We start from the raw sequence: 26,634 nt of genomic DNA on the forward strand, positions 1-26,634 counted from the left end.
TGCTAATCTCTATGGTGCTTGCACAATAACGTAATCAAAGTAATCATTTAAGATTCAATATGCATTGAAGAGTTAAATTCCTTTTAGGCCCGTAATGTAAAAACACAGGTGATTTATGCAGTCAAGGATGAAAAAAAAAATCATGATACGAAATTTTGGCTGTCGACTGTGGGCGCTCAGAAGTGTTTCTGCACGTGATAGTCGCGCTCGACTGGCTCTTGATTGGATTTTTTTTTCCATCGTTTCGTTTTAAGAACGCAAAACTAGCAAGACTCTATATGATGCTGAAAAGGTGGCTTCAAGAAATGGAAGGTGTGATGTCCGTACTGATGCTAGCAGCAGCAGCAGCAACAGGGTATTCATTTCTCCTAATCAAGTTGCAGAATTTTGCGTAGAAAAATTAAGAAAAATGAAAGAAGGGACTCCATCACTCATTAATTTGACTGGGTTTTGCCAAGTTCTTTCTTGCCTATAGCATCACTCTTGTACACGAAGTACATTGTCAACTTCTGCTTATGCTCTATACAACAGCTCTCACAACATGACTGTGCGGCGCGCACACAAGCAAGTACGCAACTAGCCCTAACAAATAATAATAGTTTGATGCAAATGAGTTCATAATAATTGGGAAAAGTATAAAAAATGTCATAAATCTATTATATTGGTATCAATTTAGTCTAAAATCTATTCAGCCATTTGATCTCCTTGCTTACGTCATGATACAATCCTCTTTTTGGACATTGCTTGATGTGGATGCTAGTCGGCTTATATTGTATCGTCGGCGCTATGGACAATTTTAAATGACATTTTGATATTTTTATTTATTATTATTATTATTATTTTGTTTCTTCTTCCTTTTGCCAATGGTCAGCCATTGGCCATGTTTGGGTGGGCTAGCCTCGCCTAGCCATGCTGAGATCGAGCCCCAACAAGGGCTCCTCTCACCAAATTTGATGAGGCCGACCCTTGTTGGGTCTTGGCCTTGCCATGGTCATAGCCAGTGGTTGGTCACAAGCAAAAAGGAAGAAGGAATGAGAGAAAAAATATATTTAAATGTTATTAAAAATTATCCAAGTCACAGTCAATGATGCCACATAAGCTAGCTGGCATTTACATTAGTAATATCCTACCAAAATTAGTCCGAATAACTAATTGGCATCGGGTCAAAAGTTTTGAAACTAAATTAGCACTATTAAAATGTTTAGAATTAAATTAATACAAATTAAAGGTGAGCATGGTGCAGGTGGGCAATTCTTGACCTAGAATCGGATACCGCTCGCTAAGAATTGGTTTCGAAAAATTGAAACCGGGAATCGCCGTTAATTGCATGGATCCACCGAGAATCGAACCAGGTGCTCGGTTCGGTTCCCGGGTGGATCCAAAGAACCGGTCCAACCTCTGCGCCTTCCCCTTTTTCGCCCTCCTCACATCTACTTTCTGTCTCTCCCGACCATAGTAGCTTTATTCTCCTTAAGTAGTAGCGCGGCGGTGGTGGCGGCGGTGGCGACTCTTGCACCACTTCCGTCCCAACCACCACCTCCGCCATCTCCTGCTCTTCCCTCAAGACTGACAATGGGGACGATGAGCCATTCTTAGACTTGGAGTTCACCCTTGTCCCCAAAAATGAGGATGATGGGGGGAGGCTTGAGGAGGGGGAGGAGGAAGAGGGGAGGTAGAAGCGGGACGAGCTCCACAACGAAGAGGACGACAGTGATAGTGAATGCGGAGGTGGCGACGAGGATGGTGACGATGTGGAGAGAGAGTTCAAATTTGAGGGGAAAAGAGAATCAACTCACTATTTTGTCGAGTTCGGATTAGGACTCGAAGGAAGATGAGTAGATCCAGGTGAATTGAAGATGAAGAGGAAGCTTGGGGAGTTTTGAACTAAAGAGAGACGAGATGGAGTAGGAGAGTAGTGAATTAAGACAAAATAGTCATCGGAGTCCTAAATTTTAGATTCGCGAATTTCAAATTTTTTAATATTAAAAATTAATATATTATTATAATATAACCGATTCGGTCCGGGTGGGCGGGTGGGTGGATCCGTCCATGGAACCGGGAGCCGGACCGCTACCCACCGGTTCCCATAAATTGGAATCGGGAATCAGATCGGTTCCCTTAAGAACCACCGGTTCCGGGTAGTTCCGGTCCACATCGACGATCAAGGGCAAGTCCGGGTTCTTATGCACACTCATAATACAAATATAATAGATTTATGATTTTTTTGACACTTTTCTCTATAAGAATTTGTTGCCATCAGCAAAATGAAAGAAACGAAAAAACCTAATTATGAGAATCTTGAACTTCGCTAAGAAGACACGCTTGTTGACAAGAGCTCTCATTAGGTTCAATTCAAGCTCTATTCTATCTATCGTGCGGCAAATAAATGTCACGTATCCATATGAAACAGATCACACACATATCGTAGAATTAGTACTAATCTGTTAGATTAATTTGCAAACAAATGGTTCATAGATGTGATCATGTAAAACATCCTCAACCACTAATTAAGCATGACCGAAAGCCAAAAGCCTTTTTTCAGTTCAAGTTTCTCGTTGGCAATGTAGCCTTGCATTGCACGTCGCAGAGAATGCTGATCAGAGCCTGTTTAAGCTCCTTACTGTATCTCTGCGTTGCACAAATGAATTTTCAGTAATTTTTTAATCTATTGTCGAATAATTGGCCGCTCTGTTATTACCTCGGGATATATAAAAGTCAAATTGATCACGCCAAGCTAGACTTTTCAAGATGACGAGAGGCGAATGAAACTATGCAAGTGGGCCAATGGCACACCTCGAAACCAAAAATATTTTCTTGTTTGTAGCTGTCAATTACGTCAGGCTTACATTGACGAGAATATTCCATTTTTTTTAAAATATGAATTGTACTATAGAAAAACATTATTGTGAAAAAGATTTTCCATGCGTTTCTTTATTGATGGCATTGACATGGGCAGAGCTTTTGCAAAGTAGGTCTAATCCTGGAGTTTCTACTGGCTCACAAAGATTCACATGCACTATTTTAGTCCATAACCCACGATGTGGATAGTCCATAGACCATGAACAAGTGAAAATTAACTTTTCAATCGTTCAAATGAGTGGAAGAAAATCAAAGGGGTAAAGAAGAGAAGCGATGAAAATTGATTCGAATCACTAGTAGTAATCAAGAATTTTTAACACCTCTATCCCTGATGATGAAGAATGAAAGTACTATTGGATCACTATGTTTGCACACATTTATGGACAATCCATTTCACCCCGTGAAATCATTCCTTTTCTTTCCCAAAGATTACGAACACAAGGCGAGTTCCTTTCAATTCATGTTCATGCGGTTCGATCTGGCCTTATCCAAGAAATTCAGTTTCCTTTTTCCGGCAGCGATGTTTGAATCGAGAGAAGATGGTGGTGGGTTGGTCAGACAGAGTGACGATGATTGGTGGAGATTCTCTTTCACTGAGAGAGACACCCTCTTGTGTTGACTTTTAGGATACTATCGGGGGCCTTCGGTCGTGAGCGAGAGCCACAAGGAACGAAAAACGCACGCTCGACTCCTCTGTAAATCCGTAACCTCTTCCATCTCTCTGCTTGGGAGATGTCAGCCTTGAGGATCCCTTATAAATACCGAGTGATTCATCGATCCATGCCATAGTACTGAAACGCAACTGCGTCCTTGCGTCTCCCGTCTCCTCCTCCTCCTCCTCCTCCTTCTTCCTCGCCGTCATTCTTGATGACCACTTCTTTGACGCAGTGTCCTCCGTTGGGATTCGGAGGGAAGTACTACCACGTGTCTGCAGATGGAGGAAGCTGCGTGAGGCAGAGCAGCTTCTTCGGGGGCCAAGCTGTGCTCAATCAGGGTGTTGGGTATTCGGTCGTTCTTGGGTTCGGTGCCTTCTTCGCTGTCTTCACCTCTTTCCTGGTACTCCTTCGCTCTTCTCCTCTCGCGTAGACTTCTTCTTCTGTTGGTTTTGGCCTCTGTTTCTTTCGTTTCAATCTATGAATCATGGTACTTTTGGTTGGAAGAAAGCATTTCTCTTCACTGATGATGAGGTTGTTTCGGTTTTGACCAATTGGTATGCATGATAAGATATGAAATTCAGGCAAAGCGCATAGACAGCTGCTCCAGGTCTCTTTCTTCGGTTGGGGGAGTAGAATTTTCTGTGGCACTATTTGATGATTTCCTGATTTTCATAACAAGGTTTTCATTAAGTGCGGGTTGCTATGATCCATTGTTTTCATTGGTTGCTTGATGAAGGACCTTAAGTTGATCTTTGAATAACTTGTTGCATACTCTGACATAGGATTGCTACTATCTGCAGATAACCTCAGGTTTTTAAGGAGAGTTTGAAATCTGCAGCGTATCACGTGTTTCTCTTTTGTTGTCATTTTCTTGTTGATTTTCTTTCCGAAGTTATAGGAGAAACTCATCATAGAGTCAAGAGGACTGGGTATTTGAACATTCGGTTAATACCGCAAAGAACGATAAGTCCTTTCATGAATTGCTGACTGTTCTGACTTACCTATCACTGCAATCAGGTCTATTCCGTACCATAAATTGACTAAACAAAAATTGTGCAGACAAGCCTGTATTCACTACACAATAATCGTGAGATACTAGACAATCAATTGAATAAGTAGGATTGCTTCGCTTCTTTCCCTCTGTTTTTATTGAGAAAAGAACATTTTGCTTCTGCAACATAGCTGAATCACTACTTCTTTTCATCCACTTATCAGATATATCATGTCAAACATAAACATAAGAGAGCCAATATTCTTGTCTTTGAGAGAAAAATGTAATTGTCTTTGCTATCTCGTTCTAGTTGAAGAACTGTATTTTTACTTCTCTAGCATACCAGACTGGCACTAGCTGCCCATTCTTTTCCTTACAGAATCGAATGAATCAGCATGGTATGGAACCTCAATTGTGATTAGTAATTTCCTGTGATGCCAGGTCTGGCTGGAGAAGCGTTATGTGGGATCGCGCCACACTTCTGAATGGTTCAACACTGCAGGAAGGAATGTCAAAACTGGACTAATAGCTAGTGTGATCGTTTCTCAGGTATTCCTTCTGCATTGTTAGTTAGGCAGCTTAGACCGAATTCCAGCGCAAACAACTCATATTTCTCGGGTTGAACTCTTGAAGTGGACGTGGGCCGCTACAATCTTGCAAAGCTCCAATGTCGCCTGGCAATATGGAGTTAGCGGGCCATTCTGGTATGCGAGCGGTGCTACAATCCAGGTACACGCAACTTCCATCTGATTGCTCATTCGTGTTTATTGACCTTAACTTCCAAGAGAAAGTCGACATTGGAGTTCTCACAGCTAAGTCGCTAAATGCTTGCAAATAGGTACTCTTGTTCGGTATAATGGCCATAGAGATAAAAAGAAAAGCTCCTCACGCGCACACAGTTTGTGAAATCGTGAGAGCTCGGTATGTATCACCTGGCCCTAGACGTAACACTCGTATTTTTCGGCTTAACCCGTGTCACAAGGATTTCTCTTATGCTGATTTCAGTAAGTTCGAATTTCAGTTGGGGAACTGCTGCGCATATTGTTTTCCTCGTCTTCTGCTTCATGACGAACATAATCGTCACTGCGATGTTGCTTCTCGGTGGTTCTGCTGTCGTCAATGCTCTGACCGGAATGAACATATATGCCGCTAGCTTCCTGATACCCCTCGGAGTGATTGTCTACACTTTGGCCGGAGGCCTAAAAGCCACCTTCTTGGCAAGCTACATACATTCTGTTATAGGTATTTAACTGCATAAGCTTTTAGTTTTCATCTAAGCTCTACTGATTTGGAATGCAAGCGCTAACTGGCTGATGTTTTTGCGTACAGTGCATGTGGTTTTAGTAATCTTCGTCTACTTAGTATACACAGCGAGCCACGAGCTCGGTAGCCCTGGCGTTGTTTACAGACGTCTGTTGGAGGTAGCGAGCAAATCAAGATCATGTCAGGAGCCGATTTCCCACAGCGGGCAATCTTGCGGTCCTGTCAGTGGCAACTACGATGGATCTTACTTGACAATGTTAAGCTCTGGAGGGCTCGTGTTCGGTATCATCAACATTGTCGGCAACTTTGGTACCGTCTTTGTTGACAATGTAAGTTTCATCACCGAGAGTGGTCTACTTGCCCAGATGCGAGCATAAATTTTTACCTTTCATTAATCGCGATTTTTTGACTGAAACATTGCAGGGATACTGGGTGAGCGCCATAGCAGCGAGACCCTCATCGACACACAAGGGCTATTTGTTAGGCGGACTGGTGTGGTTCGCGGTGCCATTCTCACTGGCCACGTCCCTTGGTCTAGGAGCACTTGCGCTCGATTTGCCGATTACAGCGAGCGAAGCAAGCCATGGACTTGTTCCTCCAGCTACAGCTATTGCTTTGATGGGGAAAGGAGGAGCTGTCCTCCTTCTCACTATGCTCTTCATGTAAGTTCTGCATCTGTCAATACTACTGTAATCGACACAAATTAAACAGCACGATTTTATCATTTGATGCGCATTTGTCGGGCCGAAAAATGGTGCATCGGCATCGAACTAAGATCAAATAGCGTACTTAGCATTGCTCTGTTCTTATGTGTCAGGGCTGTGACGTCCGCCGGTTCCTCTGAACTGATAGCGGTGTCTTCACTGTGCACATATGACATCTACCGCACTTACATCAATCCAAACGCAAGCGGGAAGAAAATCCTCCAGGTTTCAAGGGGCATCATCCTCGGGTTCGGGTGCTTCATGGGAGTGCTTGCGGTGATCTTGAACAAGGCTGGAGTCTCACTCGGCTGGATGTACCTCGCGATGGGAGTGATCGTCGGATCGGCTGTCATTCCCATTGCGTTTATGCTCCTCTGGAGGAAGGCAAACGCGTTCGGTGCAATTCTGGGGACGATCTGCGGGTGCATCCTGGGAATCATAACTTGGTTGGTGGTCACGAGCGTCGAGTATGGCCGGGTAAATCTGGACACCACTGGGAGGAACGCACCGATGCTCGCAGGGAATCTTGTCTCGATTCTTACTGGCGGGGCAATCCATGCGATCTGTAGCTTCCTGTGGCCACAAAACTATGATTGGGAAACCACCAAGGAGATCACAATGGTCGAAAAGGATCAGACCGACCTGCCGTCGGAGGAGTTCAAGGAAGAGAAGCTGATGAGGGCGAAGGCATGGATCGTGAGATGGGGCGTCGGGTTCACTCTCGTCATTGTCGTGTTGTGGCCAGTTCTCTCGCTCCCAGCAAGTAAGTTAAATTCCTAACGCCTTGAGACTGCTTAACATATTGCAGGCTACATTTTATGTCTGCTTTTTCTGAAACTTTCCTGTTGCTTTGCTTGTCAACAGGGGAATTCGGTAAAGGGTATTTTACATTCTGGGCAGCCATCGCGATAGCGTGGGGAACCATCGGCTCTGCAGTCATCATCGCCCTGCCGGTGATCGAGAGCTGGCAGACTATCCAGAGCGTCTGTGTTGGTATGTTCACGAATGACCGGCTCATGGAAAAGATCCAAGAGCTCAACATCAAGTTACAGGCAGTCGTATCAGCGATACCAGAAGCAGAGAGATTGTATCTCCTCGAGGTGGAAAAGACCAAGAAACTGGATGCTGGTGAACAACAAGTCCTGCCTGCTTAGCTCGCTCGACGTGAGTTGCCAACGTGAAAATCTTTAGGGGGTGTGAAATTTGTGCAGAAAAGAAGGGAAGGGTGAACTTGCCTTTTCTTTTTGGTCATGTCTTGTCACTCTTCGTGCTTGAAAAGGAGCATGCTTTGGGCAAGAAAAGCAAGTGGCTTGGAGGCCACAATCTGTAATTTTCCCCACGTAAATGTTCCCGATCTCAATGAAATGGAATTAAAGTTGTCGATAGTCTCTGCTGACATTCATTTCATTTTACACGTTACCACTCACTTTCAGGAATACAGGGAAACTTTTTTGCAGCATTAGGCCCTACAGTCATTGATCACAGATAACTCAACTTGCCCTCATTAACCACTCTTAACCATAATAGATGAGGTTCTCAAGAGCCTCCTCCTGCTGAACGCCAATGCCATGGACTGCCTCAAATCGATTCTGTGAATGCAATTGAAGCCTGTTTCTTTCACATTGTAGGTGGCTACTTGCGCCGTGTAAGCCTAAGAGCTATACTCACGACGGGAATTCAGAAACATAACCCCGTGGGTGTGGCCTTCTCAGAAGCCTGCTCTCGATACCTATTAACGATTATACATGTACAGAACATGAAACCTTCCATAAAAGTCCATATTTTCCTCATGCTCATAGTGAACCGGGTCTTTTCCTCACACTATCTTAGTCCCTTCAAAGCAGAAAAGACATTGCTTTCCTACGGAGCGACTTGCTTTCGCAATCACCAAACCAATCACAAGTCCATTTCCAGAACACGCGATATCATTCACTCCTGAGCCGTGACCAACCACCTACTGCCACCCATTAGCCTCCAAGACAGCCAAGGACGCAAACATTAAAGATACATCCTCGCGCTGGTACACTGGGAATTGACAACTTAAGAATTCAACAACTACCCATCATCAAAGTTCTCATCATCTCCCAACAACCTTCCCAACTTTCTTCGAGCAATAAAAACATATGCAGGATATGAAGCAACCATCGATGTCAGCTTGTAAAGTCACTTTCCAAGAAAATACTCTCAGCTATAACCTCTGCCATTGTGAATAACACATTCCCTAATCGAATGAAACAAAGAGGGTTCAAAATCACTTGCCCATAAAGCTATGCCTCATTCCTAATGTCATTCTACTGGAACGACTCAACCCAAACATTCATACATGGAGTCACATTTGTTCCATCACTTGCTCTAAAACTGTGAAGCTGGCAACGAGAGATTCACCATGTTCAAACATGGAGCTACATTTGCGCTACCACTTTACTTTTATGCGACATTCACCATCACAAACACTATATACATCAGGCAACACATCCATCACATCCCAGAAAATAGCTCACATCTGCGGATCAGAAATTTCTGAGTAGACCTTCCAGTTTCGAGAACTTCCTATAGGCAAGACACACAAAAAGTGAAGTGCGAGGAATATAACGAAAGTTGCCAGGACACATGAAATTCTGAAAAGTAATAAAGAGAGCGATCACATAGTGTTCTTAATTCTCATAGGGTACGAGTTTCAAACACAGCCATAATGAGGCCCCTAGAGGATAGATAGAGTCGCAGACATCAAGCAGAGGCACCAGCTTCTTCCAACAGCTGCTTCACCTTTGTGATGTAATCGTTCATTGCTTCGTCCGCCGATTTCCCAGCGAACAAGCAAAAATATCAATCTTAGAAATAGCAAAGTCCAACACAAATCATTAAAAAAAGAAAAGAAAAGGAAACAGGCCTTATTTATCTCGGAGATGGACCTGGTTGAGACACAAAGCGTTGAAGCATGACAAGTTGCAAATCCAAAACCCATCAGATGAGGGTGAGTTACTGACTGGTGTTCACTGGTCCAACAGTGGCTTGCTTGTAAAGCCCATAGAGGATGAGCTTGCTCTCATTGGTTGTACTCTCCGGCAAGGTCTTGGCTTTCTCAGCATATTCCTCAAAGTCCTCCTGCATAAACCAACTAGGTGATGACGTTAACAAGGATGACACTAAAAGTACGCATCAACTTCCTCAAAGCTCTATAAAAGCACACAAGAAGAGAACAACTAACAAGTCCGCAAAGTTAATAAAAGAAGTACGAAAACCAACATGTATTAAATAAAGTAAAACGTTTACTATGCTGTCACCACAAAAAAGAAAAAGAAGAAGATAAAAAGCGCATGATATTCTGAAGAAGAATGGTATTTTAGGCAACACACGGAACAGAGATGCCTGTGCAGATGCTAGACGGCTCTGGTCGATTGTCTTTCCATCCTGCGATAGTCAAAGGAAAGAGCAGAGGCGGAGACGAGAAGATTGAAACGAGAATTTAGTTTGAATAGTCAGCGTCCTGCTTTGACCCGACATCAGCGAATCTGCTTTCCCTAGTTTCCCTAGTTTTTCTCTTGAGAATGAGTTTTGTGTAGCCGGCGTTTCTACTCTAGCTATCGGCCGGGATTGATCCGATCCTGATGAGATCAGTTTACGAAAGATCCATTCTTTGAATTTTTGCCGCTCTATAGTCATTGGGACCTTGGAGAATACCTTGTTCATCATCTAGCATAATAATATCCAAGTGACGATATAAATGTCATCTCTCTAGAACGATCTCAGAGCAATTCTAAATTCATGAAGGGGTTTCTACACGATCCCTAGAAAATTTATTTGTGATTTCTAGAATGTTTCGCCACGATTTCATCCATTCAAAGACGTTAGATTTTTGTCAGCATTTGTAGACATAATTAGGCGCATGATTGATTAAGCAGTCATTAATAGTTCTAAATGTTAATTTATGGTGGGATTAGGAACAGGAGGACGTGTGAGGAAGCTGCTTCAAGTAGGTCAACCTGCTTCGCCTTACCCACTTGAATGTGAACACTCAAAAAGTCATCCTTTGGACTTTTCCATAAGATAATGCGAACATAAAATTGATTATATAGCTTGACCATAATATGACTTGCCATTACTTGGAGCTGAGGGAATGAAAACGACGTCATCGTGCGTGCGAAAAATGAATATTGCTTGTATGCAAAATTGAGTGAACAATGGTCCTTGTTTGCACTCCACTAATAAGAGTCTCGATTGAAAAAGGTCTCCTATGAAGAGAAGGGGGAAAACACGCTAAAGAAAGAAGTACTCTTAGGCATGAACCGTGATAAAGAACTATTAATTGATATGTTTTTTTTTTCATTGTATTTTTTTTTAAATTGTCCTTCCATGAAACAAGATATATCTATAGTATATTTACCGGGACATCCTATATAAAGACGGTGAAATTAGCCCCTAGACTTTGAAATCATGGGTATACATATTTCATTAAACCAACTTCAGACAAGGTTTCCGGCTGCAGTGTAGTGAGGCTGTGAGAAACTATTTAATGAATATGGTGCAAGCATGTATCCAATTGATCCTGGATCATCATTTCTAGTGTGACTAAGGGTGTGCATGCAAACGTTTGGTTTCTCTTGGTTTAGTTCTTTTGGGAACAAAAAAGGCCGTTTTCTATGCATTGTTTTTGTTTCAGGAATAAAAACTTGGCAGAATGGTTTGAGAAACAAGAAGCAAAAAAGTTGCTTCTTGTTACAATTGCTAGAAACAAGCTAATTTTCTTTTTTTCTTTTCTTGCCGCGACCACCACAAATTCTCGGGCTGGGCCAAGCCCGCCCGGTCGCCGCCGCCGGTCGCCGGACGCCTCCGCCCGCCGAGGCCGCCTCCGCCGCCGGCCGGGACGCCTCCCGCCGCTGTCGCCGGACGCCCGCCGCCGCCGGTCGCCGACGCCACGCTGCCGTCGCCGTCGAAAGAACGTGGCCCAAGTCCAAGCCCACCCATCGCCGCCGGCGGCGGGCAAATCTCCGGCCTCGGCACCGCCGCCATCGCCCGCCGCCTCCGCCCTTGCCCGCCACCTCGTTGCCCATCACCACGGCCGCCTTGTCGTGGGACTCGGCGGGTGGCAGCGACCGGCGGAGGCGGCGGCATTAAAATCGGCAAGATTAAAAAATGAATAAATACAAAAAAAGAAATTTTGCGTTATCAAACGCATTTCTATTCTTTTTCATTTTGTAGAAATTTTGTGTCGTTATCAACGGGTTCAGAAATTGTTAGAGAAATAGAAAGAACATTTACGAAAAAAACGTAACGAAACGTTTACGCTACCTAAATGTAAGCACCGGGTTGGCTCCATAGGTTGGGCCCAAAGGTTACGCCGAATTTGATGCCTGAGCCTGTCTATAATAAAAAACTTACCCACAAATTCTCGGGCTGGGCCAAGCCTGTAGAGTTGGAGGTGCTGGGCTTACTCGTGAAAGAACGTGGCCCAAGTTTGATTGGAAGTTCCAAATATGAGCCAAATTAAACTACGAAAACTCCACCAGATGTCAACGATGAATAAGTAAGAAAAGCATAATTTAGATGTCGTCAGATGGGGTTGCGAGTTGTCAAAGATGAGAAAGCACATAACATTCGCCGCTTGGAAGGTTGAACTGAAGATTAGAATGATAGAGCCAGGCGTCACAATAGTCAGCTACATAACATCATTGTGTTCGAACATAATGGTGGAAGGTCTCTAGGGCAGAGCAAAGAGCCCTTGCGAACGAGCCTTAGGGACAACATGCTCTACCGATCGCCGCTTCCTCGTGGGCCAGTCAAAGATCCATGCAAGAACCTTTCCCATCTTGTCAGCAGCAGCAGCGACTGGGAATTCTTTTCTCCGAATTATGTTGCATAATCTTGCGTAGAAAAATCGAGAAATGAAGGAACTGAATCGATCGATCACTTATTGTTTTAACTGGGTCAACATCATGTTAGAGAAAGCCCAATCCAAAAGTTTCGAGGACGTCATCCGGCTTCGCTTCTGACCACTTGAATGAGTGGCTTTTGTAGGTCATGGAGATGATATGTCTTTGCCATAAGATAATGTGAACACCAAAAGCTCCGAGCCTTCGTAGGGCTCACCATTATTTTGGAGTGGAGGGTATAGGAACCAGGTTGCGTATGTGGAATATGGACTTTCACGAGATTTGAGTGTAGTCCTTGACACGATTAGGGTATTTTTGGAAAAAGCCATATATTGCTCTAGACTTTTGTGATGAGTGTATAAATATGAATATCAGCCACATGCAAACTTGACTAAAAATGAATACAGATGATGATATATATTTGTACTTCAATAAGCAATGTCTTGATCAAAGAAATCTCCTATAGCGAGACGGAGGAAAACACGTTGAAGGAAAAAGTATTCTTAGGCACAACTATAATAGAATAGTATTATCCAACATGATTTTTCCCCCTTTTTTGCTATAGATTGTTTTTAAATTTTCCAAAAAATGGTGAAATTAGCTTTTAAACTTTGAAATTATGGGTATGCTTGTGAAAGAATACTCCTTTAACTACTAACAAGATTTTTGACATAGTTGAGTGAGGCTATCGATAAATTATTTAGTGAATATGGTGCATACATGTATTGAATAGAATTTAATAAGTCACGTCTAGTGGGACTAAAGGTGAGCACCAAGCAAGCTCCGGTTAGATTGGGCCTAATTTGTTGCCTTCGCCTGTCTATAATATGAAATTGCCATAGAAATTCTCGAGCTTCGCCTGAGTTTGTAAAGTTGGAGGGGTCGTGCTTGCTTATGTAAGAACCTTGCCCAAGTACAAGCTCGCCCATTTACTCGCGAACTTGGGGGGCTAAGTGGTTTGCCTACCCCTTAATCTCCTCTCAATGGGAGCCATATGGATATAGCGTTTCCAATGGTTCATGTCAGTTTAGATTAATATATATATGGATGGACTGTGCTGGGGTGAATAGGATCTAGACTTATAACTTAAAATTTACCTTGTTGGGATCAATTCCCTATTTTTAGAATAAAAAACTTACCTTGTAGATCTAGGAACTGACTCTATCAGTTCGGTCTAGTTCCAAGTCTATTGGAGAAGCGGCCAATTTCCTCTTTTTTTTTTTTTGGGGGTTTCATTTTTATTTTTATTTTTGAAAAGACAAACTTTAGTAAAACATCCTATAATTTACAATCGAGACAAATAATGGTTACATCAAAATAGTAGAATCACAAAATGCCAAGGAATACAGTACAAAACAAACAAAAATATAATACGATTGGGAAGTTCAGCTCATCCTTAGTCAAGCAAAATTAATGTTAAAACAACAATAGAAATTCTCATTCGCCAAAAGCAGCCAAAAGCAGCAATCCATAAAAGATGAAAAAAATACAATGTCTTTAGCTATGTTATTGTGAAGTGTTGAGAGCTATTGACGACTTGAAAGAATTGAATTCTTTAAAGGAGGTGGAGATCAAATGGTACATGTCGTGGAAAAGTTTGTCCAATGTGTTGGCTTTCACCAAGTCAGAGACAGATTGGACACCGCAAAAAGTTGTAGGGGTACATGTCATGGAAAAGTTTGTCCAATGTGTTGGCTTTCACCTAGTCAGAGATAGATTGGTCACCGCAAAAAGTTGTAGTGCACATCATTTAGTCAGGGAAGTGATTCTGACTTTCGAATTGTAGGACAAATAAGCACCATTCCAAAAGTGCAAGAACTCCTATAGATCCTAGAACCGGTGCTCGCCCTAGTAGATATACTACACTCATATATTAATTTGTTGATGTTATGATTGGAAATCTTAACAGAAGTTGTACAAGATGATGTGTTCACCAAACAAGAATTTTGCAAGGTAACGTAAGGTCTCCCAATCAATATATATGAGCTCTCCTAAAGTTTCCAAATTGAAAATATCTCCTTCCATTCGAGGTTTCAAATTTGAGCCAAATTGAACTGCGAAAACTCCACCCATTCTAAATGAATACTGAACGAAGTCAATAAGTTACATATTGTCGGATGGGGATTGAAACTGTAAGATGATGAAGATCTCTTTCTGCAATGCAAATTGGGAATATTCAATGGATAGTTTAGAGAGTTGAATTCAAGATTAGTAGAACAGAGGCAGGAATCGCAAAAGTCAGCTATATAAACATCATCGTTTTCAAAAATAATGGCCAAGAGACGGCCTTTAGGGCAGTGCAAAGAGGCCATGTGAATGAGCCTTAGGGACGATGAACTGCGCCGTTCACCTCTTCCGCGGGGGCTGAGTCAAAGATCCATTCAAGGAAGTATTTCCCTCTCGTATACTTCAATACAACAGAGCGTTCTTTTTCTTTACTCTTGGCCACTTGATACAACAGCATTTTATCCTTGCTTCCTACTTATTATCACACGAAGTGTGATCGACTGTCATGAAGTATGTTGAGATGCACGTATGGATTTTATTAGAAAAGTCTTACGTTCGAGAATTGGTGTGACGTGGAGCGATTGATAATCCTAGCTAGCAAATTACTCATTAACTTAAACTTTTGAGTGAAGATAAATCTAAATGGATATGTGTGATCTTGGATTTAAGCTCATTCTTGATGATTTGCCTAGTGAATGTAGGCACTTCACTGCACATTTGAGTCAAGCCCCTATGCTAATCTCTACAATGCTTGCACAATATCGTAATCAAAGTAATCTATTAAGATTCAAAATGCATCGATAGTTAAAATCCTTTTAGGACCACGATGTAAAAACATAGGTGAATTATGCAATCACCAACGAAAAAAAAAATCACAGATGAGGTTTTAGCCGTCGATTGTGGGCGCTCAAAAGTGTTCGTGCACACGGCATACGCGCTCGGCCGGCTCTTGATTGGATTTTTTTTTTCCATTTGGTTTCAAGAATACAAAACTAATATTAAAATATTTAAAAAATAAATCATGCATTAAGTTTTTAGAATAATTGACAGTGATTTTCACACAAATCTCATATAGTATTAGAGTAGGAGATCCTAAGTTCAAATATTTCTTGATCCCATTTGTTTCCTTCTAATTAAATATGTCAACGCTTAGTACTAAGCAAAAAGACTAGACTAAACGTAAATTATTTTTTTATCTAACAACTTAAACTTTTAGAAAAAATTGGTATTGATCCTCATGAAAATTTCACAACTACCTTGATATGATGCTGAAAAGGTAGCTTCAAGAAATGGAGGGTGTGATGTCCGTACTGATGCTAGCAGCAGCAGCACTGGGGTATTCTTTTCTCCGAATCATGTTGCAAAATGTTGCTTAGAAAAATTAAGAAAAATGAAAGAAGGGAATCCGTCACTCATTAATTTAAGTGGGTTTGGCAAGTTCTTTCTTGCTTATAGCATCCCTCTTTTACACAACTTGCTAGATTACGTTAGAAGAAGGAAGAAGGTGAAGCAGCAAAGTGCATGGTCAGCTCTTGCTTATGCTCTCCCTGACAGCTCTTGCAACACGACCGTGCGGCGGACACCCATACACGCAAGTACGCGACTAGCTCTAACATATAATAATAGTTCCATGCGAATGAGTTCATAATACTTCGTCCCCATCGGCGCAAGAAAGAAATGAAAAAATCTATGTATGAGTATCTCGAACTTCGCTGGGGAGACATGCTAATCAACAAGAGCTCTCGTTAACTTTCAAGGTTTAATTCAAGCTCTTTTCCATCCATCACGCGTCGGATTAATGTCATGTATCCATATAAAAAAGATCACATATATGTCGTAGAATTAGTATTAATTTGTCAGATTAATTTGCAAAATAATAGGTCATGGAAGTAACGAGAATCCTCAACCTTTACTTAAGCATAACCAAAAGTCAAAAGCTTTTTGAGTTCAAGATTCTCGTTGGCAAATGTAGCCTTGCATCGCACATCGTAGAAAATGCTGATCAGAGCCTGCTCTCTACGTTGCACAAATGAATTTTCAGTAATTTTTTAATCTCTTGTCGAATAAGAATGCGTTTGGCAACTGGCCAAATAGTGTTTAATTCTATTCTTTTGTTCCCGGAAGTAGATTTGGAATAGAAATCAATTTAGTAAATTTTTATTCTCAAGAATAAAAAGTCAAAAAAGTTGATTCTTTGTTTCGGAAAACAATTCCAAAATTAAGCCAACCAAAATTTTTTCTTTTCTTTTCTCTTCTTCTTCCACCGTTGCAGCCATTGGCCGCCGCCGTTGCCGGTCGCAAGTGACCAATAGGGCGAGCTTGTTGAAGGCTCGCCCAGCTAGCCCCGCCTGGCTGGTGAAGGCACGGCCGAGCCCTAGTTGGGCTGGGCAAGGCTTAACCCAGCCCGAGCCTCGCCTAGCCAAGGCTCGCTCGAGCCTTGCCTAGTTGTTGGCGAGGCTTGGTTGATGAGGTGCGGCCTTGCCAAGGGTTGACAACACTCAAGCGAGGTCGCCGGCGAGCTTGAAGAAGAAGGAGAAGGGAAAGAAAAAAAAAGGAAAAAAAAAAAAGGAAAAAGTAATAAAATTATTAAAAAATTAAAAAAAAATGGTTTGGAATAAAAATTTTGATGAAGGTGTCAAACACAATTCTATTCCAAAAATAGAAATTTTGGAAAATTACCAAACACATTAAAATACTTAGAAATTATTCTCGAAGCAAAATAAAAAGGAATCATCTCTAATCACAAATTATTTTCGGGAATAAAATGGTTATTAAGGGCGCGCATGACAAATTTTTTTTTTTTTTTTATCAATTTCTCTATTTCTTTGTTCCTCGAATACGTTTGGAACAGAAATCCGTTGGTAACGCGATTTGATTTCTCTATTTTTGAAACAGATTTCTATTCCGAAATAGAGAAATTGAAAAAAATCGAAGCTGAAATTTTTAACTTCTCGGTTTGAAATAGAAATGAAACCGAAATCAAACCATATAAAAGAACCTTGCGCTTTCTTGCTAAATTAATTCACTCATAACCACAACTTCATAAATTATTGCTAATTTTCTTTTCTTATTTTGCTCATGTTTTTTTTTTTTTTTTTTTTTGCATTTTTTTCAATTTTTTTTATAACTTCCTCTTTAGGATGAAAGGCAATCGAATGGGTCGCCAATTTTCAAAAAAATGACCAAAGTTCTTAAATGTTTACTTAAAAACAATGATGCTCTTCCCTCCTAGAAAAGGCACACGTATGACTAGTTGAAGAAAAAGTACTTACGTAATAGATGAATAAAAAACGTGCCTAGAAATTTAACGTTATTTTTTACGGATTCAAAATTCTTGCAAAATCAAAATAATTAAATTGTTACACAATCTTGAATTTTAATTCGAAGGCAAATTCAAGACATTCTCTCTCTTTGCTATGCAAGGGCTATTAAAGGTTCATTGAGCAACAATAAAGAAATTAGGGATGAGCAATTGGACTGATTCAATTCAAGAATCAAAATAAACCAACCTTCCCCCGATTGGTTCCTAACCATAAACGTTACTTTAAGGTAGAATTCTCATATATTCATTTACACCATTAATTTTATTTTGTTGATAATCTTATATATACTAGTTTTCGATAAAATAACAAGGTTGTATATGCGTCATTGATGGGACCTATATCATGTTTCCGCAGTACTTGTCTTAACCTACGCAGAATGAGCTTGCAAACGATATATTGACCAAGGAGGGAAACCAAATAAATACGCCTAGGAAAACAATTGTTAATAAAATGGCAAAGGATAATAATATGCCGGAAATTCCATGAAATTGTATTTTTAACTTTTGTAATGTATTAGTATTATTTCGACTATTATTTTGTATTTGAGAATTTCCTATGTTGTTATCTAATCAATTTCTATTCCTAGAAATATAATTTTTTTTTTTGTTATCAAACGGTTTGTTTGAAATAAAAATTTTGAATTGTTATCAAACGGGTTTTTTCTTCAAAAACATGCGGGGAATAAAAAATTAAGAAATTGATTTAGCCAAAAATCAATTTCTGTTTCCAAAATTTTATCATGCGCAGCCTAAATGCCCTCTAATTGCCCGCTATGCTATTTTCTCGAGATGTATAAAAGTCAAATAGATCATTCCAAGAAAGACTTTTCAAGATGACGAGAGGCGAATGAAGCCATGCAAAGGGGCCAATGGCACACCTCGAAACCATGAATATTTTCTTGTTTGTCGCTATCAATTGTGTCGGGCTTACGTTGACGAGAATATTCCATATTTTAATATAAATTGTACTATAGGATAACATTATTGTGAACAAGATTTTCCATGCATTTTTTTAATGATAGGACACGCGCTGAGCTTTTGCAATCCTGGAGTTTTAAATGGCTCACAAAGATTCACATGCACTATTTCAGTCCTTAAACCATATTTGTGGAGAGTCATAGACGATAGAAAAGAGAAAATAATGGATTAACTTTTTAACCATTTACACGAGTAAAAGAAAACTGAAGGGAGAAGAAGAGGAGATGAAATTCGATTCGAATCACTAGAAGTAATCTGAGGGCTTTTATTACCTCCATCCTTGATTAAGAGTAAAATTACGATTGGTAAGGTGGATCACTACGTTTGTACGTATTTATGGACAATCCATTTTGCCTGCGAAATCATTTCTTTTCTTTCCCAAAGATTACGAACACAAGGCAAGTTCCTTCAATTCATGTTCATGCAGTTCGATCCGACCTTGTCCAAGAAATTCAGTTTCCTTGCTCCAGCAGTGATGTTTGAATCTACCCAAGTTTCCCTGAATCTAGTGAGATGAGTTTGAGAGAAGATGGTGGTGGCTTAGTCAGAGATAGTGATGATGATTGGTGGAGATTCCCCATTCACTGAGAGAGCTATACCCTCTCGTGTGGACTTTTAGAGACTATCGGGGCCTTTGGTCGTGAGCGAGAGCAACGAGGGACGAAAAACGCACACTCAACCCATCCGTAAATCCGTACCCTCTCCCATCTCTCTGCTTAGAAGATGTCAGCCTTGAAGATCAATTATAAATACTCTGCGATTCATCGATCCATGCCATATTACTGAACGCAACTGCGTCCTTGCGTCTCCTCCTTCATCTTCTTCCTCACCATCATTCTTGATGGCCACCAGTTCTTTGACGCAATGTCCTCCGTTGGGATTCGGCGGGAAGTACTACCATGTGTCTGCGGATGGAGGAAGCTGCGTGAGGCAGAGCAGCTTCTTCGGAGGCAAAGCTGTGCTCAATCAGGGTGTTGGGTATTCGGTCGTTCTTGGGTTCGGTGCCTTTTTCGCTGTCTTCACCTCTTTCCTGGTACTCATTCAGCTCATTTGCTCTTTTCCCCTTGCGCAGACTTCTTATTTTGTTGGTTTTCGGCCTCTATTTTTTATTTTTTTCGTTTCACTCTATGAATCGTGGTGCTTTTGGTTGCAACAAAGCATTTCTCTTCACCAATACGAGGTTGTTTCGGTTTTGACCATTTGGTATGCATGACAAGATATGAAATTCAGGCAAAGTGCCATAGAGAGCTCCGTGGCTCTTTCTTCGGTTGGCGGACTAGAATTTTCTGCGGCACTATATGATGATTTCCTGATTTTCATGACAAGGTTTTCATTAAGGGTGGGTCATTATGATCCATTGTTTTCATTGGTTGCTTGATGAAGGGACCTTAAGTTGATCTTTGAAGAAGCTTGTTGCACACTTTGACATAGAATTGCTACTATCTGCAGATAACCTAAGATTCTTAAGGAGAGTTTGAAATCTGCAGTGTCTCTCTTGATAGTCGATGATCCTATCTAACCTGATGATCAAGCTGGGTCTTAGATGTATCACGTCTCTCTCTTTTGTTGTCGTTTTCTTGTCGATGTTCTTTCCAAGGTTATGGGAGTTACTCATCATATTCAATAGGACTGGATATTTGAACATTCGGTTAATACCACGAGACAACGATTAAGTCCTTTCGTGAATTGCAGAATGTTCCGACTTAACTATCAGTGCAATCAGGTCTATTCCACACCATAAATTGATGACACGAAAATCGTTCAGACAAGCCTGTATTCACTATCCAATAACCATGAGACACCAGCCAATCAATTTAATCAGTAGGATTGCTTTGTTACCTCATTCTAGTCGGAAAACTGTATTTCTACATCTCTAGCATCCCAAACTGGCGCTAGTTGTTCATTCTTTTCCTTACAGAATCGAATGAATCAGCATGGTATGGAACCTCATTTGTGATTAGTAATTTCCTGTGATGCCAGGTCTGGCTGGAGAAGCGTTATGTCGGATCGCGCCACACTTCTGAATGGTTCAACACAGCAGGAAGAAATGTCAAAACTGGACTAATAGCCAGTGTGATCGTTTCTCAGGTAATCCTTCTGCATGGTTAGTTAGGCAGCTTAGACAGAACACCAGCTCAAACAATTCATATTTCTCGGTTTGAACTCTTGAAGTGGACATGGGCCGCTACAATCTTGCAAAGTTCCAATGTCGCCTGGGAATATGGAGTTAGCGGGCCGTTCTGGTACGCCAGCGGTGCTACGATCCAGGTACGCAAGACTTCCATCTGATTGCTCATTCGTGTTTATTGACTTTAACTTCCAAAAGAAAATAGACACTGGAGTTCTCACAGCTGAATCACTAAATGCTTACAAATAGGTACTCTTATTTGGTATAATGGCCATAGAGATCAAAAGAAAAGCTCCTCTGCGCACACTGTCTGTGAAATCGTGAGAGCTCGGTATGTATCAACTGGCCCAAGACGTAATACTTCTATTTTTTTGGTTTAACTCGCGTCGCAATGAACTCTCTTATGCTAATATCAGTAAGCTTGAATTTCAGTTGGGGAACTGCTGCGCATATTGTGTTCCTCGTCTTCTGCTTCATGACCAACATAATCGTCACTGCCATGTTGCTTCTCGGTGGCTCTGCTGTGTAAATGCTCTGACCGGAATGAACATATATGCTGCTAGCTTCCTGATCCCCCTCGGAGTGATTGTCTACACATTGGCCGGAGGCCTAAAAGCCACCTTCTTGGCGAGCTACATACATTCTGTTATAGGTATTTTGCTGCATAAGCTTCGTAGTTTTCATGTAAGCTGTATTGATGTGGAATGCAAGCGCTAACTGGTTGATGTTTTCACTTACAGTGCACGTGGTTTTAGTAATCTTCGTCTACTTGGTATACACAGCGAGCCACGAGCTCGGTAGCCCCAGCGTCGTTTACAGACATCTCTTGGAGGTAGCGAGTAAATCAAGATCATGTCAGGAGCCAATTTCCCACAGCGGGCAATCTTGCGGTCCTGTTAGTGGGAACTATGGTGGATCTTACTTGACAATGTTAAGCTCTGGAGGGCTCGTGTTCGGTATTATCAACATTGCTGGCAACTTTGGTACCGTCTTTGTCGACAATGTGAGTTTCATCACTGAGAATGGTCTGTTCGGCCGTATGTGGGCATAAATTTTTCCCTTTCATTAACCACAATGTCACGTTTTGACTGGAACATTGCAGGGATACTGGGTGAGTGCCATAGCTGCGAGACCCTCATCGACACACAAGGGCTATTTGTTAGGCGGACTGGTGTGGTTTGCTGTGCCGTTCTCGTTAGCCACGTCCCTCGGTCTAGGAGCACTTGCACTCGATTTGCCAATTACAGCAAGTGAAGCAAGCCATGGACTTGTTCCCCCAGCTACAGTTATTGCTTTGATGGGGAAAGGAGGAGCTGTCCTCCTTCTCACTATGCTCTTCATGTAAGTTCTGCGTCTGTCAATACTCCTGTAAGGGACACAAATTAAACAGGACGATTTTATCATTTGATTCGCATTTGTTGGGCAGAAAAATGGTACATCGGCATCAAACTAAGATCAAACAGCGAACTTAGAATTGCTCTGTTCTTATGTGTCAGGGCCGTGACATCCGCTGGTTCCTCCGAACTAATAGCGGTGTCTTCATTGTGCACATATGACATCTACCGCACTTACATCAATCCAAACGCAAGCGGGAAGAAAATCCTCCAGGTTTCAAGGGGCATCATCCTTGGGTTCGGGTGCTTCATGGGAGTGCTTGCGGTGATCTTGAACAAGGCTGGAGTCTCACTCGGCTGGATGTACCTTGTGACGGGAGTGATCGTTGGCTCGGCTGTCATTCCCATTGCGTTCATGCTCCTCTGGAGGAAAGCAAATGCGCTCGGTGCGATTCTCGGGACGATCTGTGGGTGCATCCTGGGAATCATAACTTGGTTGGTGGTCACGAGCGTTGAGTATGGCCAGGTAAATCTGGACACCACAGGGAGGAATGCGCCGATGCTCGCGGGGAATCTCGTCTCGATTCTTACCGGTGGGGCAATCCATGCCATCTGTAGCTTCCTGTGGCCTCAAAACTATGATTGGGAAACCACCAAGGAGATCACCATGGTCGAAAAGGATAAGACCGACCTGCTGTCGGAGGAGCTCAAGGAAGAGAAGCTGATGAGGGCGAAGGCATGGATCGTGAGATGGGGCGTTGGGTTCACCCTCGTCATCGTCGTGTTATGGCCAGTTCTCTCGCTCCCAGCAAGTAAGTCAAATTCCTAAGCCTTAGACTGCCTGACAAATTGCAGGCAACATTTTATGTCTGCTTTTTCTGAAACTTTCTTGTTGCTTTGCTTGTCTGCAGGGGAGTTCAGTAAAGGGTATTTTACATTCTGGGCTGTCATTGCGATAGCGTGGGGAACCATCGGCTCTGCGGTCATCATCGCCCTGCCGGTGATTGAGAGCTGGCAGACTATCCAGAGCGTCTGTGTCGGCATGTTCACGAACGACCGGCTCATGGAAAAGATCCAAGAACTCAACATCAAGTTACAGGCGGTCGTATCCGCAATACCTGAAGCAGAGAGATTGTATCTCCTCGAGATGGAAAAGACCAAGAAACTGGATGCTGGTGAGCAAGGAGTCCTGCCTGCTTAGCTCGCTCGACGTGAGTTGCCAACGTGAAAATCTTTAGGGGGTGTGAAATTTGTGCAGAAAAGAAGGGGAAGGGTAAACTTTCTTTTTCTTTTTGGTCATGTCATGTCACTCTTCGTGCTTGAAAAGGAGCATGCTTTGGGCAAGAAAGGCAAGTGGCTCGGAGGCCACAATCTGTAATTTTCCCCACGTAAATGCTCGTGATCTCAATGAAATGGAATTAAAGTTGTCGATAGTCTCTGCCGACATTCATTTCATTTTACAAGTTACCTCTCACTTTCAGGAATACAGGGAAACTCTTTTGCAGCACTAGGCCCTACAGTAATTGATCACAGATAACTCAACTTGCCCTCATTAACCACTCGTAACCATAATAGATGAGGTTCTCAAGACCTCCTCCTGCTGAACGGAAATGCCATGGACCGCCTCAAATCGATTCTGTAAATGCAATTGAAGCCTGTTTCTTTCACATTGTAGGTGGCTGCTTGCGCCATGTATACCTAGAGCTACACTCGCGACGGGAATTCAGAAACATAACCCCGTGGGTGTGGCCTTCTCAGAAGCCCGCTCTCGATACCTATTAACGATTATACATGTACAGAACATGAAACCTTCCATGAAAGTCCATCTTTTCCTCTTGCTCATAGTGAACCGGGTCTTTTCCTCACACTATCTTAGTCCCTTCAAAGCGGAAAAGACACTGCTTTCCTACAGAGCGACTTGCTTTCGCAATCACCAAACCAATCACAAGTCCATTTCCAGAACACGCGATATCATTCACTCCTGAGCTGTGACCGACCACCTACTGCCAACCATTAGCCTCCAAGACAGCCAAGGACGCAAACATTAAAGATACATCCTCGCGCTGGTACACTGGGAATTGACAACTTAAGAATTCAACAACTACCCATCATCAAAGTTCTCATCATCTCCCAACAACCTTCCCAACTTTCTTCGAGCAATAAAAACATATGCAGGATATGAAGCAACCATCGATGTCATCGTGTAAAGTCACTTTCCAAGAAAATACTCTCAGCTATAACCTCTGCCATTGTAAATAACACATTCCCTAATCGTATGAAACAAAGAGGGTTCGAAATCACTTGCCCATAAAGCTATGCCTCATTCCTAATGTCATTCTACTGGAACGACTCAACCCAAACATTCATACATGGAGTCACATTTGTTCCATCACTTGCTCTAAAACTGTGAAGCTGGCAACGAGAGATTCACCATATTCAAAGATGGAGCTACATTTGCGCTACCACTTTACTTTTATGCAACATTCACCATTACAAACACTATACGTCAGGCAACACATCCATCACATTCCAGAAAATAGCTCACATCTGCGGATCAGAAATTTCTGAATAGACCTTCCATTTTCGAGAACTTGCTACAGGCAAGACACACAAAAAGTGAAGTGCGAGGAATATAATGAAAGTTGCCGGGACACATGAAATTCTGAAAAGTAATAAAAAGGGCGATCACATAGTGTTCTTAATTTTCATAGGGTACGAGTTTCAAACACAGCAATAATGAAGCCCCTAGAGGATAGATAGAGTCACAGACATCAAGCAGAGGCACCAGCTTCTTCCAACAGCTGCTTCACCTTTGTGATGTAATCGTTCATTGCTTCGTCCGCCGATTTCCCTGCCAACAAGCAAAAATATCAATCTTAGAAATAGCAAAGTCCAACACAAATCATTAAAAAAAAAAAAAAGGAAGTTGCAAGATAAGTGCTACTATTTTATGTTTCTACCTTCAACAGCCTTCCATGCATCCCACTTCGCCCGATCCTTCATGTTGAACATTCCAGGGCGACCTGCAAGTAATGTGAAACAGGCATTAGTTATCTCGGAGATGGATTTGGTTGAGAAACAAAGCGTTGAAGCATGACAAGTTGCAAATCCAAAACCCATTAGATGAGGGTGAGTTACTGACTGGTGTTCACCGGTCCAACTGTGGCTTGCTTGTAAAGCCCATAGAGGATGAGCTTGCTCTCATTGGTTGTACTCTCTGGCAAGGTCTTGGCTTTCTCAGCATATTCCTCAAAGTCCTCCTGCATAAACCAACTAGGTGATGACGTTAACAAGGATGACACTAAAAGTACACATCAACTTCCTCAAAGCTCTATAAAAGCACACAAGAAGAGAACAACTAACAAGTCCGCAAAGTTAATAAAAGAAGTACGAAAACCAACATGAATCAAATAAAGTAAAACGTTTTTTCTGCGGTCACCACAAAAAAGAAAAAGAAGATAAAAAGCGCATGATATTCTGAAGAAGAATGGTATTTTAGGCAACACATGGAACGGAGATGCCTGTGCACAAAATAACTTGCGAAACAGCTTTCCCATTGAAATTTAGAGAGTGCAAGGAAAGATACAAGAGATCATTTGCTTCTGAATGCAAATCTAAAAAGGGTAAAACGTACAGATTCATCACTGGAGGAGCCTGGACTGATACATAAGGATCATCCAACTCAACCTTAGCAACAGGATGTACCTTTACACGTTGCACTTAAAAAAGGCAATAACCGAAAAGGCCGATCTGCCCAGTAAAATTCAATTCAATCTCCTCATTTTCTTTCCTTAGACTTAAGACTACGCCAATTATCTTCGTTAAAGCACAAAGAGGATTACTCCCTCTTGCACGCACATTAGTAGCTTACTAGTGGAGCCCATTGAGCAGTTCTGGCAGCAGCTATTTACAATCAAACAGACATAAGCTACTGATTCACTCACGTCAAGAAAAGATCACACTGATCGCATGGTGGATAAAACAGATACCCACAAGAGCAAATCCAGGATAATGAACCGAAAAATCCGTAAAGAAACTAAATTTAAAAACTGCACATCATGGGTTTCTCCGCAAGTCGAATCAAGGACACGCGATCTGTTAAAAAACCAAACTTTAGCTCAATCAAGAACCGATCTGATGCACCCAATAAAGAACAACGCGCAGAGAAAAAAGGGAAAGAAAGATCCGACCCTTTATTCAGCTCAGGTAAATCGAACACATCACAAAGACAGAGCACGCAGATTCCATTGCTCAACAACGACAGAGACAAAGAACGATCTCATCGTCAACTTAGAAAAGAAAAAAAGACCAGAGAGAAGAATTCGAGAAGGCGACCTTCAAACCCATCTTGCTCGCTCGATCCGCTGCCTCTGTTTCTCCGGGGGAATTCGTCGATGTGGGGAGCGTTAACAACGTGGGGAGCGTCAGATATGTGCACAAGTGGATGGGGATGGGGTGGCAATTAAATAGGGATTCTACTGTGGCTTCGCGTTCTTTCTTAGGGGTGTACCTTCTTTGAAAA

General features: G+C 41.9%; 3 protein-coding genes across 4 annotated transcripts; 2 read left to right on the forward strand and 1 right to left on the reverse strand.

Annotated features, from left to right (window-relative positions):
- Positions 1-3,450: 3,450 nt before the first annotated feature.
- Positions 3,451-7,905, forward strand: LOC104444219 (urea-proton symporter DUR3). The gene is made up of 9 exons (XM_010057866.3): positions 3,451-3,915; positions 4,948-5,055; positions 5,140-5,235; positions 5,345-5,427; positions 5,528-5,748; positions 5,836-6,098; positions 6,193-6,431; positions 6,587-7,236; positions 7,338-7,905. Exons 1-9 carry the CDS (start codon positions 3,727-3,729, stop codon positions 7,625-7,627), a joined length of 2,139 nt encoding a protein of 712 aa, XP_010056168.2. The 5' UTR covers positions 3,451-3,726; the 3' UTR covers positions 7,628-7,905.
- Positions 7,906-9,035: 1,130 nt separating this feature from the next.
- On the reverse strand, positions 9,036-26,602 carry LOC104444221 (acyl-CoA-binding protein). 2 transcript variants are annotated; one of them, XM_010057868.3, is made up of 4 exons: positions 26,448-26,602; positions 25,255-25,372; positions 25,073-25,135; positions 9,036-9,280 (listed from the first exon to the last, which is right to left on the reverse strand). In XM_010057868.3, exons 1-4 carry the CDS (start codon positions 26,457-26,459, stop codon positions 9,201-9,203), a joined length of 273 nt encoding a protein of 90 aa, XP_010056170.1. In that variant the 5' UTR covers positions 26,460-26,602; the 3' UTR covers positions 9,036-9,200. The 2 variants fall into 2 exon arrangements, with proteins under 2 accessions (XP_010056170.1, XP_010056169.2); XM_010057867.3 differs by lacking the exon at positions 9,036-9,280 and adding an exon at positions 24,619-24,963.
- LOC104444222 (urea-proton symporter DUR3) lies at positions 19,448-23,545 on the forward strand. Its single transcript, XM_010057869.3, is given in 11 exon segments — positions 19,448-19,683; positions 20,631-20,738; positions 20,823-20,918; positions 21,028-21,073; positions 21,076-21,109; positions 21,211-21,299; positions 21,302-21,430; positions 21,519-21,781; positions 21,881-22,119; positions 22,275-22,924; positions 23,024-23,545. Coding segments are annotated over 11 exon segments (2,136 nt in total). The 5' UTR covers positions 19,448-19,491; the 3' UTR covers positions 23,314-23,545.
- Positions 26,603-26,634: the final 32 nt, after the last annotated feature.

This window comes from Eucalyptus grandis, chromosome 5 (assembly GCF_016545825.1).
Source record: "Eucalyptus grandis isolate ANBG69807.140 chromosome 5, ASM1654582v1, whole genome shotgun sequence".
In the NCBI taxonomy this organism is placed as follows: Eukaryota; Viridiplantae; Streptophyta; class Magnoliopsida; order Myrtales; family Myrtaceae; genus Eucalyptus; species Eucalyptus grandis.

Excerpts from the sequence above, each read along its gene's own strand:
- LOC104444219 (XM_010057866.3), top strand. The coding sequence starts at position 3,727 with ATGACCACTTCTTTGACGCAGTGTCCTCCGTTGGGATTCGGAGGGAAG. Across the intron at positions 3,916-4,947 it reads CTGTCTTCACCTCTTTCCTG|GTCTGGCTGGAGAAGCGTTA; the intron begins GTACTCCTTCGC and ends CTGTGATGCCAG. Across the intron at positions 6,099-6,192 it reads GTACCGTCTTTGTTGACAAT|GGATACTGGGTGAGCGCCAT; the intron begins GTAAGTTTCATC and ends GAAACATTGCAG.
- LOC104444221 (XM_010057868.3), bottom strand. Across the intron at positions 25,136-25,254 it reads AGTTGGACCGGTGAACACCA|GTCGCCCTGGAATGTTCAAC; the intron begins GTCAGTAACTCA and ends CATTACTTGCAG. Across the intron at positions 9,281-25,072 it reads TGCATGGAAGGCTGTTGAAG|GGAAATCGGCGGACGAAGCA; the intron begins GTAGAAACATAA and ends GCTTGTTCGCTG.